Here is a 13,212-nt window from a genome sequence, read left to right as displayed (position 1 = left end):
TATGAAAAGGGTATTTGCAACATTAGTTCCAACTTCCTGCAAGGGACATGATTAAATGATTAATGAAATGTCCCTTTGCATATGCATTTTGAAACAGCAATTAGGCACTGACTGAAAAAATCCACCAATCCTCTCATTTTTTCAGTATTATCTCATCCTTGATTTATAAATCATAGAGAATTTTTGAACAGTAATATGTACCTGAGACAGTTGTAAAAACATAAAAGAGAATAATTTGAGTGTAAAATAGACATAAATACATGAATTCATAATTTAATGTTAATTTCTGGCCTATTTATTTAGTCCTCTTTCATTGTGTTTATATCTGGCACTATTTCTGTCCTTTGATTGGCATAATTAAGATGGGAAAATGAATAGGCCCCATTATTTTACATATCACTGGTAAACAATAGCAAGGAAAAGAGAAGGGAGATGTGGCAGAGGTATGTATGTGTTTTTCAAGTTCTCAGTAATCCACTGGAGGCTGTTCTATAAATGATCATTGAAGGGCTGCAAGCTAGCCTATAATTACAGGAAAGAAAGTGGCAGCTCTGGCATTTCATAACTATGTGTCCTCAAAGTGCTTTGTGAGTTTGTCACCAATGATAATTTAGATAGAAGCTCATTACTGAACATCACAACACTTTAAAAACCTTTCGCCTTCGTACAGGAGAATAAAGGACTATTTTAATGGCAAGGTTCTTTTGTGTTCTACTGAAAAATTCAATCAAGACAAAACCTCATTGACTATTATTGTAGTCTACAGTCGCAAGCCTAATAAAAGCAGTGCAGATAAATTGAATAGGTCTTTCTTAGACTTCACCACATAAATGCAAACATTTTACAGGTTTTTAAGTTTTTTAAATGTGCACTGATGAATTAGAACTAAAATATAAACACAACACAACACTCTTGTGTCCTGATCCAACTAGATATCTGGGTATATGGCTATAACTAGTTAGTAAACTGCATGAAAATAAAAATCCTGCCTGTGTGGTTTTCCATTCTGAAGTCAGAAACTGAAGCTTTGTCTTTTTCTACATTTTTTGTACGAGAACAGAACAACAACAACAAAAACCCTAGCTGTTTGTTATAAGGACAGCATGCGTCTGTACACCATGCATGTTCTGATTTTTGTAGGCTTTGCACATGGAAGTTTCAGTCCATATACCTCCATATAAACTTAACAAAGATTTCTGTATCATGTAGACAGCATTGTGCTAGCAATAATCTGCTTGTTATATCAAGCAATAATCTATTCGTAATAAGGCAGCTTCATATATGTCAATGTTTCCTCCTCAGTATCAAATAACTGCTGGTGCAGCTTCAGCGGTTTCCACTCCTAAAAGAGAAAGTTGTGTGCACACTTGGTTAAACTGAGGGATTCTCCTTTCTCCATAGTGGTGGCCCCGTTTCTCTGCAGTTACATCCTCAGCCCTGACATCGTCTTTCTCCATAGTGTTCAAGGAACTGAGTATTGCATTGTTTCTATCTTTATTCCCAAGTTTGTACGCAGGGCAGCCATTGCAAAAGGAGTGGGAACCTCTTCTTCTATACCTTTGTCATGTCATTACCTTTGTCTAACAGCAGTATGATAGCTATGGATGTGTGATCAACCGTTGGAGCCTCACTGGAGAAGACAAAGATCTGTGTCCCCCTTTGTTAGTTCCAGATGGCACTGTTCATTCTGCTTGCATCTAGTGAAATAAAGTAGAGAGGTATAGATCAATGTATAGGCATCTTTTGATCTTGTCCATTGCATTTCTAAGGCATACTAAACAAGAAAGGAAAAGCTATCCCTGAGTGATTGTGTTATGTCTGGGAGAGTGAGTTAGCCCACTGTTGTTGTTTTTTAAGAGGACCACTGGTGTGAATATATGGATAAAGAATCATACTTTCATGTTCATAAATAGGAGATAAAGAATAAGGAGAAGTAAGCAAACCTAACTTCTAAAACAAGTTCCAAAAGTGTTCAAAGTATCAGAAGACGGAAGAGTTATGTTCTCCGAAACAAGCACTGTCCAACAGAAATCCTCATCATGTGCAGAAAAATCTGATGACATTTGCCATAATAGCTAATACAGGTGGCTGATCCAAGGCAGCTGGCTTTAAACTATTGATTGAAATGCTAAGGACAGCACGCTTGTAGAACTAGTTTGACCAAGGGCTAGACATGAAAAAAAAGTATAAGAATGCTTGCTACAAAGAGCACTCATCCCCACCTTCCAGAGTCTCTGGACTGCTTCTGCCAAAGAGATGGGCTTGTCAGATGCAATGATGTCATTGTCTAGATGAATAAAATTTATTTTATAGAGCTCTTTATATTTTGCATCCTAGAATACAAAACATAATAACTTTGATTCATTTTTCTGTCTCATCATTGAACAGAATGTTACATGGCAAGAGCTTGCCTTCTACTTGGTAATATGAATAAACTAATAAAAATATTAATTGAAACTCCAGAACACACACCCAAAACAACAGAAAAAATAACATTGCATTTGAGAAGTTCATTAATATAACTGTGCAAAAATTGCAACAAGGAGGCAAGAAAGAAGCTAATTAATTGGAACTTATTAAATTTAATGAAACAGTTGCTATTGTGAAGCATTTCCTCGTTTTTACTATGGTGCCATATGACACAAGTCCATATTTACTGAAAGTGAAAGATTTCACGTGTGCCCCAGCCTCACCTCCATAAAGGTGCAATGACAACCCATTTCAGTTACTGGGCACAGTATCTCCAGCCTTCTGCCAAACTTTCATACACAAGCCTGGAATGCAAATTCCTGTGTTTTCCTCTCAGCTAATTTTTTCTACACAAATATCTTTCAAACAATGTGCATAAGCAGCATACTTTCAATATAAGCAATCGGCCCCTTAGCATCTTCCATAACTGAGTTGTGTTTGATATCACAGATGCCAGTTGCAGCTTGGAGTATTTTTAAATGTATTCAGACAGTTCTTTCCACTATTCCTTAAGAAGTTGATTTTTTAAAATTTAATTAGATGCACGATACTTTCATACTTTAAGCCTTCATGCTCAAAAAATTGTAAACGATTTCCAAATGTAAATGTTACAGAGAGACTGAAGATATAAGAAGTAGCCATTGTTTGTGATCCGATCCATGTAAAATATGACTATGTGACTTTATTTTCTTTAGTCCTTGTTATAGTGAGACTCAAGGTAGTGGTGACTAGAGCTGAAGTTAATTCAATCAGGTTCTGTTTCAATTTCTCTATAGACTACTGCCATTGAATCTCTGCCCTGACCTTTACTATTTTAGCTATACAGTTCTTCTATGCAGGGAGTGGAAAGAGTACCAGTTTTCAAAGAGGTTAATTTAAATTGCTAGGTGTCCACTGGAAACTTGACTGAAAGTAAATCCATTCCAACTTCTATTGATTCAAATTGCCTTTTGTTTTATGCCGACATATACTTTAACAAGTCTAGTAATATTTTAACTCAGCAGCATTTTCTCTAAATCAGTCTATTTCTGCTTTCTACATTGGACACATTGTAACAAATTTGCGCCATAAAATAATTAACATTCTTTCAGTTAGTGGCAAGAATCCTGTTGACAATTGATGCTTGTATAAGGTACATAACTCACAATGCTAAATTGGCACTAAGAAGGTGCTGGTCACATTACTCGCCATTGTGCCTCCTGGGCAGTCAGGTTTGTGCCTTGTTAACAGGTATGATCCCTTGTTAGAAAATTTACTTTAGGAGGTTATGCAATTTAATATCTCCATGCATAAATTATCAACAGGATTCAGGCCAATGTGTTTTTTCTTTATGTTCATGGATTTTGATTTAGTAATATTTTCTTAAACAGCAACAAAAACAGCTTTGAAGTCATCTCTGTTAGCCTAACCTTTTCCCTGAATCCAATGTTTCCCAAAGTGTGCTCTGTAGCACCCACTCCCCCTCACGGTGCCCCACAGCTATCTGATGTGCTGTCAAAGCAACCAGGAGCAATGCCTGAGCTTCCCAAAGTGGGCACAGCAGCACTCACCTCCCCACACAGTGCCCCGCAACTCTCTGGTGCACCGCCAAAACTGCCAAAAGCAATACGGAAGCCTTTTCTTTGTTTTTTCATCAAGCTTTGTTTTTTCATCATAGCACACCCTGCGCTCTTGCTGCGTCACTGCTACTTAGGGGAGCCATGAATGGAAAAAGTTTGGAAACCACTCTCCTAATCCTATATGCTAGGACACTGCTATTTATTACTTACTGGCTGAAGTCCTGTTGCTCCTTTACAAATTTCCCAAAAATAAGACAGGGTCTTATATTAATTTTTGCTCCAAAAAATGCATTAGGGCTTATTTTCAGGGGATGTTCTATTTTTCCAGGTACAGTCATCTACGTTTATTCAAATATAGTCATGTGTTCTTCTGGTTGCTGCACAATGGTGGAGGGCGGGGTTTCACTTAACTGGGGCTTATTTTGGTGGTAGGGCTTATATTACAAGCACCCTGGAAAATCATACTAGGGCTTATTTTCAGGTTAGGTCTTATTTTCGGGGAAACAGGGTATCTAGCATTCTACCCTCTATAAAGTTTTCAGTAATATTGATATTATCAAAATACTCTGTTACAAATTTAAGAAGCTTGAATCCAGAATTTCTTTACCTTAGAACATATTCGTTATATTCATAGCTCTGTTCTTGAACATGCTCCAGATACCAACCTAATTATAATATAGCTAGCTACATAGAGAACTGTTCTCTGTAACTAGAAATAATGATACACAAGCACACATAAATTTCCCAGTCACAGATACAAAATCCACTTGCACATTGTACCCTCTCCCATTCATCATCACATCAACTCTGATATACCATATATGCCGTCGTACAAGACGACTTTTTTGGCCCAAAAAACATGCCTCCAAGTGGGGGGGGTCGTCTTGTGTGCCGGGTGCACTTCATTTGGGCCAGGAAGGAGCCGCTGCTGCCACCGTTAAGTGAGTGACGCGGGGCCACGGTGGCTGGGGAGGAAGGCAGGCGGGCAGGTAGGCAGGCAGTTGGTCTGGATGGAGGGAGGGAAGCACAGCCTGCCATGCCTGAGAGGCCAGAGCCCACCGCCCCGCACCACTGAGCCACACTCACTCGCCCACCTCCCGCCCATTTCCCTTTTCCTTCTCCTCCTCCTGCTGCCGCCCGCTCAGTCTCTTGCCCTCTTCCTCGCCCTCAGCCAGAGCCCGCCGCTGGGCTGCCCGCAGCCCCATGCCTCTGAGCCAGCTACGTGCTCGCTCGCCCGCCACCCACCCATTTCCCCTCTTCTTCCTCCTCCTCCTCCTGCCACCACCCACTCAGCCTCTTGCCCTCTTCCTCCCGCTGCTGAGCCAGCGCGCTCACTCGCCCGCCACCCCCCCACTTCCCCTCTTCCTCCTCCTCCTCCTCCTCCTGCCTCCGCCCGCCCAGGCTCTTCCTGTTGGGGGGGTCGTCTTATACGGCCGGTCGCCTTGTATGCCCGCAGATATGGTAGATTAAGTTTAGAGGCAATAAGTAAACTAAGATTGCCAGTGAACTTCGTAGTGGGACTGGTATCTCTTATTTCCAAGTCCAGACAACTCCTTGGCTTTCTGTCAACAAAACAAATAGATGCACATATTTTAAATTTATGTTAAGCATACACTGCCATATGCTATGTTAAGGTTAGAAGAGGGTGGATATATTAATAGGTTTAGGGGCACTTGTTGGTTGAAAAGAGCCTGCTGTGAAATCCAAAAGGTGTGTGCAAAGGATTGTGCTTATGTAATTACATAATTGTGTTGGCCTCACGTTTTTCATTTGCATTATACATTTCTTTGCATTACATTGTCTCTTACAAAATATTATGCATTCTTCAAGTCTCCTTTTGATACAGTAAATCTTTCACGGCAGTTGCTGTGTTTATCTCTTCTATAATTTGCTTTACTGACACTGCCATGTAGATACTGAGTAGGGCTGTAGCAAGCTGTCAGATTCTTGTCAGTACATATTTATAACTCAAACATGTATTGCAAATGCATTCAAAATCTCTATGGATATATGAAGGATCATATGTTCTGCCAATAGGAACTCATCCATCCATACATTTCATCTGTTTGTTTCAGTGATTTTGCTTAAAAATTCCATATTTATTACATTCAAAATTACCCTGTCATAGTTATTTGGAAATCTGTGAATAATTTAGACATGTATCAGATTAACCCTCCCAACTGCCTAAATCTTAATTGCAATAATAAATCATAGACATAGTTTAAAAATATCTATAAAGTGCAGACCAGAATTCTGTGATGTGTCACATAGCAAATTAATACATCAATTAACTTTCTATCTGTTTACTGTAATTTCAAGATCAGTCATTAGGCCATGATTAATGCTTACACAAAACTTAAAACTGATTTATACAGCTGTTTTGCCTGAATCATTACACCTGTTTCTGGAAGCAAATTATAATTTTATTCAAAAGCTTAAGAAAACAGGTAAACACCCCACTGAAGCTTAAATAGCCTGTTTCCACTTATAGAAGAGGACACATGGGATTCTTGAAAATCAAGATGCTTTTAAAGCCAACTTTTTGGGGCAAAATTGAAACCTGGCAAAAAAATGGAATAGACTCTAAGGTCAGGTTGATCAAACACTGGGATGACTACAGTCTGGCACAATTCATTTGCAAACTTTCTTTGTACTTGGGGAGATGAGGTGCAGTGCAAGAGTATTGAAGTATTTTAGCAAGCTGAGGTTTCTCATAGAAATAAAGCATAAATTGCTAATTACACTGCTGTGTAATTATTTCTGTACGATATTGAACATCAGTTCTGCACAATAGTGAACATTTAGTGCCCCCTCAAAACACTCCTTCCTTCCTTCCTTCCTTCCTTCCTTCCTTCCTTCCTTCCTTCCTTCCTTCCTTCCTTCCTTCCTTCCTTCCTTCCTTCCTTCCTTCCTTTTCATAAAGCAACACAAGACAATAAGCGTCACAATACAATTTAGTATTCTATTTTTCCTATTTATTTTTGAAGGCTTTAGTGACAAATCCTGATGCATATGAGCATGAAAAATGGAAGTTATGATAATCTGTATAATTCAAAGAAACAATTTCATAGCTGCTGGCCCACTTATCAGGTAAACAATGTGTGATCCATAATGGTGGTGGTGAAGGGAAGCCTTGAACATTTACGCCTATGTGAAGCCAATGGCAGGAAAGACAAATGAACGTTCAGGTTGTGGTTAAGGGATTATGTGGACTTGTATTTAGGCATGGTGTGACATCCAAGTTCCTTCAAAGGAGAGCTGAAATAAATGACCTGTTGTATGAAAGACGTTTGGGTTCTCCTTCCTGCCATGTCCCTATTGTGCCCTGTTTCACGGCCTGTTTCCCCAGTTTAGGTCACCCAGTTATTAATCACACTCAGAATGCTCATCTGCTGAGGACAAATGAGGCAATGTTCTGCACAATAATTCCCACAATGAAAAGGGGCATTATAAGTGGCCAGTACTATTGTATGGCTATGAGGTGAAAAGATGACATTTGATATTCCATGGAAATCCATAGTTTTCGGCCACTGGTTGAGAGAACAGGGCCTCTTGCTGCTTAGATCGATTGATTTAAATTATATTTTCCATGTATACTCCTTTGATAGACAAAAGCTCCCTGTTGCCATTAATAAGGATTTTATTTACAGAACAAACAAGCTGTAAGTGGAAAAGGTTACCAACATCCAACTAATGTTGTGTCCTTTTATTTATTTATTTTTTCTTCTTTTACTAGGCACCTTAATAATGAACATGCATTGGATGACAGAAGCACTGCTCAGTGTCGGGTGCAAATGCAAGTGGTTCAGCAATTAGAAATACAGGTTTGGGGAAATACTCATCTTCTAAATACATTTAATTTCCTCAAATAATATTATGCCTTTTTGTGTGTGACATTACCTCTTTATCTTTAAAATCAACACATTCTTCTAAATTGTAAAGTTTAGCAATACTGATACATGCCCTGTCTCCATAGGATGTACCAGACAGGTTATCTAGTACAGTGGTGAAACACCATTTCCCATAGGAATGCATTGAAAACCAGTTAATCCGTTCCAATTGGAACGGATTGCCGTCCTTAAGTGAAAATCGACATAGGAAACATCGTTGAGGGAAACGCGGTTCCCCAATTTAAATGCATTGAAGCCAACTCAATGCATTTGAATGGGTTTGCGAAGTCCCTTTTCACTCCTGTAAAAGTGTCTTAAACTGTTTGAAACCTGTTTTGAATGCTTGCAATTGTTAGCCCACCTCCTGAAACCTATGCAAATTTAATTTGGTGTTGTTCTGAGTCTTCGTTAATTTTTGGTGAATTTTTTTATTCTCCATTGAAAGCCATTGGACGGACCGTCCAATGCTTCTCAAAGAGAGAGAAAAAAATTCACCAAAAATTAACGACGCCTCAGAAAACACCAAATTAAGTTTGCATACGTTTCACAAGCTGGACTATTGATGCCAAGCATTTAAAACAGGTTTCAAACAGTTTAAGGCACTTTTAAATGAGTGAAAAGAGACATCGTTGTGTGAAAATTTCCCATAGGAAACATCGTTGTGTGAGGCGGCAAATTTTTCAGAAAAAGCCATCGTGTGAATTTATCGTTGTGTGAGGCACTCGTTGTGCGAGGCACCACTGTATTGCAGTCCCAGTAAGGATAGACTGTGCCTGAAATCCAGTAATAAATCACAGCTAGAGTAAGCCCGTTTGGATCAATGGAATTTGCGGAGGATTTGAGTTTCCTACCCTAGTTGTGATTATTTCAGGCAATGAGTATTTTACTTGTTATTTAACCTTTGGGAGACTCTTTCCCTCTTCTTTATGCACAGGCATCCTTTTGAATTCACTCCAAATTCAGGATACACTTTGCACATTATGTGGGACTGTATTAAAAACCATGTTTTGCAGCCCATCCAGATGTTTGATATTGATTAACTAACACATACCTGTTTACAATCATGCATACCTCCATACTCATTGACACAGACAGCCAAATATAGGTGCATGTACATCTTTAGCAGTGCACTATCTTCCGACCTGGCCTCCCTACCCAATATTCTGATTCAGTGTCATAGAGATGGTCACTGAATGATTTGACTTAAATGCAGATGAAACCATGCTCACTTCAGCTGCTGGCTACCCAGCAGATACATGTATGAAAGCGAGATTTGGGGTTAAGGTTTTAAAAAGCAACAGAAGAGGAAAATATTTCCAGAAGGAAAGGAGAACATTTCTAGAGCTCCAGCACTCTGTTTCCCTTCCTAGAAACTAATTTGCACAATTGTATTGATTTTATCTGATCTCTTGATTGCAATAAATATCTCTCTCTAGTGATATAATGAATTCTGTTTCAACATCATACAGTTGTGCTTAGCAAGAGGGTTTTTTTTGTTATGCATGCACGATAGCTATTCATATTTCAGACAGACCCTTCAGAGGAATAATCAAAGTACAAATAATTGGCAAGGGGAAAGCTAGCTAATGCCCTTCAGGTGAGTAAGGCTCTATTGAGGCATCAACTCTGAAAGTGTGTGGGGCTCATGGTAACAGGGGAACGGTAGCATGGGGACACAGCTAAGCCTTACCAAGCCCCAGTTCCCCATTACTCCAAGTCATGTGGACCTTTACATGTTCAGTGCGAAGGTGTGCATGGTGTATTTGCAGCATTTCCATGATTAGCATTCCAGATACTCCTGCATGTCACATAAATTCTTAATGTGTTTACAGCACCTATGCAGAGTTTTGCACTGAACATGTGGATGTCTGACTGACGTTAAATGGGGTGGAGATGTTGAGAGGTGCTGTGGGCTAAACCGCAAAAGCTTGTGCTGGAGGGTCAGAAGGCCAGCAGTCGTAAGATTGAATCCACACGACGGAGTGAGCTCCCGTCGGTTTGTCCCAGCTTCTCGCCAACTTAGCAGTTCGAAAGCATGCAAATGCAAGTAGATAAATAGGTACCACCTCAGTGGGAAGGTAAAACAGTGTTGCCTAGTCATGCTGGCCACGTGACCACAGAAACTGCCTTCAGACAAGCACTGGCTCTACGGCTTGAAATTGGGATGAACATCGCCCCCTAAACGTGGACACAGCTGGACTGAAAATGTCAAGGGGAACCTTCACCCTGTTAGGAGGAAGGGCTTATGTGCAAGTCTCCATACCCACCCTTTTTTCGAACCCTACTTACTTTCATACTTAATGTCTGACTAGGCCTTAGGTGACTGACAAACTGCATGACAGAGAGGGATGGGACTTTCAGATTGACTTAAAGGAAAAACTCCATGAAACATTTTCTTTCGATTTTGGAGTCTTTCATGACTTCCAAGTTGAAAGCATCTGAAATATGTAAGATTCAGGCTTCCAAGATCTACAGATTTCTTATGGATTTCCTCTATCAGGTTACTTGCATTTTACCCATTCCCACCACTAGCATTGTCCCCCCCCCGTCATTTCTTCCCACCACAAACCCCATTCTCCCCTTGCTGTCCCATCATTTCCTTCTCATCACAAGCCCTGTTCTTCCACCCTTCTGTCCCCAAAGTGAATGTACCTTGAAATATTTGGTTCTTTGAGGTTAACTTGAAACCAGTACCCATAAGACTTCTGGGAAAAGAGAGGTGTTCCCTGAAAGACCCATGAACAAAAACAAAATTAAAGTGTCCTCACTACTCATCTGTAGCAGCAGATGAGTGGTGAGTGGACTAGTTAGTAAAACATGTAAGTGCCCAGATCTGACAAGGATTGAGATGACTTTGGCAAGACATTGGGCTGCCTAGTTTTTCGCAGTGGCAATGTATTCAGTCCTTAGTATTATGTATGTATGTATTATTATTGCAGCAGCAGTGGTGGTGATGGATCTTTCAGCAGAATTTGTTTAATCTTTCTTAGCTGTGTAACTGTACAATTCAGTAGCAGCATATTAAACTGTTATTCCTCTTATGTATGTGCCCATTCTCCTTTGTGCCCAAATTTGGAGGCCCACAAAAGGTGCCTTCTAAATGAAGCCACATACATTCAGCCAAAAAAGTGATGGCTTTTCCCAGGTGACAAGACTCTACAGCTTTTCTCAGGTGCCTGGGAATATTTTGGAAGCATTGGAAAGCCTCCCTTTATTGTCTTACATTTGGAGTTCAGAATCAAGTAGAAAAACAATGTTTAGGTGAAATTATATTCTCTTTACCAGAGGGAAGCATGCCTTAGCTTCTTACCTCAAGGCTCTGGGAGAAAGTGAGCTATGAATCTAAATAGAGTATCTGATAGCTGCATGTGTTTCAGTTTGGCTCTGTTTGGCATTTAATGAGAAAATGCAAGCTGCAATCTTTATAAACTTGGTTAGAAAATCTGTTTTAAAGATTAAGCTTTATGATTTGGTGCCCACAAGCTTTATTAATTGTTTTAAGGTATTCAGATTAACCTTTAAAAAGTCCTGCTTTTAAGGTTTTTATCTTCTTTGTGCATGATACTCCTTTGTGCTTTAAAAAAAACAATAGCATGATAATATATTTCTGCATTTTAAACAATTGGATGTTATCAGTATCTGAGACCATAAATATTGTTCTGTCGAGTGCTGTGGAAGTCAATTGGGAATCAGTTACAATAAAACTAAAAAGAAGAGTTGTACAATATCTTCTATATGTTTTCCAAAGCATGTTGAACGGTTTCAGATAGAACTGTTTACCATTTACAAAGGCTTTGTTGTAACATGAAAAGCCCAATGGAGTTTCTGCTTGCAGGGTGACCAATTATGAGTTCTCCCCCTGCACCAACTTTGTTCAACTGATAGAAAAGTAAGGTCCATCAGTTGTAATGAGACCTAGTACAGTATAGATGTCGGCTTTGTGGCAGAGTTCAGCATTTCACACTGCCTAGTCCCTGTCACTGTGTTTAATTAGATTGATGATGGCAGATTGCAGGGGGCATTAAATGGACCTCTGTGGGAATGGATGAAGTATGCAGACAATCCTGGCAGGCACTGTTCTATGAGAACCCTTCACCTCTTCACAGCTGTTGGCACCAGCCCATTGCTAACAGTGTCCACAGGACTTTAAACAGACACTATGGGCCATCTAATTTATGGTCCCAGGAACTTGTTACTGCTGAGGCGGTGATGACCTCAATTCTCTTATTGACAAAAAGATGAAGTATTATTTGTTTTCCATGACCTTTTAAACATGAGGAGAGCTATGTGAGTCTCTTCCCCATTCCAACTTCCAGAAGAGCCAGAGTTACCTTGCTTTAGATATAAGTTTCTTTACTGACATAGGATTTGATATGCAGGGACCATTACCCTATAACAGTCTCCAAAGATAAGATGTATCACATGAAATAAAATGGCTGTATTAGTCATTTCTAAAATGCTTCTGATCTCACTCTTTCTTTAACAGCTTTCTAAAGAACGTGAACGTCTTCAGGCAATGATGACCCACTTGCACATGCGACCCTCAGAGCCCAAGCCATCTCCAAAACCTGTAAGTGCATATTGCTTTATAAACAGTAAATAGGCCCGTGAATGTAGCAGACTAAGAAAATGAACAATTTAGTGACAGTTGGAAAACAATGAGAATGATGAAAAATACGGCAATAAAATGAAGGTAAAATGCAATAGCTTGTCAAATTGTATGTTTCTTTAAAAGTAATGCTATCTTTTACAAAATCTGTCCAATCTGCGCCATAGGTGACACTAAACAAAGTACGCCTATAAGTGCACAAATCACTGCCTTGCAGCTGGAGCTAGAAAGAATATCTTCTTTGAAATAGGCTCAGAGATATTAAAAAAGAAAGCTATTTTGAAAAATCTGAAGTTCAGTTGAGTCAGTAACAGTAAAAGGAAAAGGTTGGAAGGGGAGCTAAGCATGGTTTGGTCACAAGGATCCACAAAATATGTATTTTCATTGTGGTTCATGCTTTCATTTAAAATGTAAACTGAAGAAAGTTCTGCACTTTGCAGCAGCTTGAGGTTGGGGAATAACAAGGAAAATGATGCCATGCAAGGGCAACACTTTCAGTTGATACCGACACTCACAAGGCCTCAGAGAAATCTGACCACTTTAGGTGCAGATTTTGATGCTTTTACTGATATAGCATCATTTGTCTATGCTTTGGGATAGAAATAGGTGCTTCTTCAAGCTGCAGTATGTGGTAACTTTTAATAAATTGCCATTTTAAACACATATGCATGTTGCACATGCCTTT

At 39.5% G+C, this 13,212-nt stretch overlaps 1 protein-coding gene across 9 annotated transcripts in view; it reads left to right on the top strand.

The window, feature by feature from the left end:
• FOXP2 (forkhead box P2) overlaps positions 1–13,212 on the top strand; it is a 576,890-nt gene that overhangs the window by 530,262 nt on the left and 33,416 nt on the right. For all 9 annotated transcript variants that reach the window (XM_020789698.3, XM_078376822.1, XM_078376823.1 and 6 more), the window contains 2 exons: positions 7,765–7,852; positions 12,405–12,488. In XM_020789698.3, the coding sequence (XP_020645357.3) occupies positions 7,765–7,852; positions 12,405–12,488 (172 nt within the window). The remainder of the gene's footprint in view (positions 1–7,764; positions 7,853–12,404; positions 12,489–13,212) is intronic.

The sequence above is a fragment of the Pogona vitticeps genome, chromosome 5 (genome assembly GCF_051106095.1).
Source record: "Pogona vitticeps strain Pit_001003342236 chromosome 5, PviZW2.1, whole genome shotgun sequence".
NCBI lineage: Eukaryota > Metazoa > Chordata > Lepidosauria > Squamata > Agamidae > Pogona > Pogona vitticeps.
The sequence above is the reverse complement of the archived record's forward strand: the minus strand, read 5'-3'. Positions and strand labels throughout refer to the sequence as shown.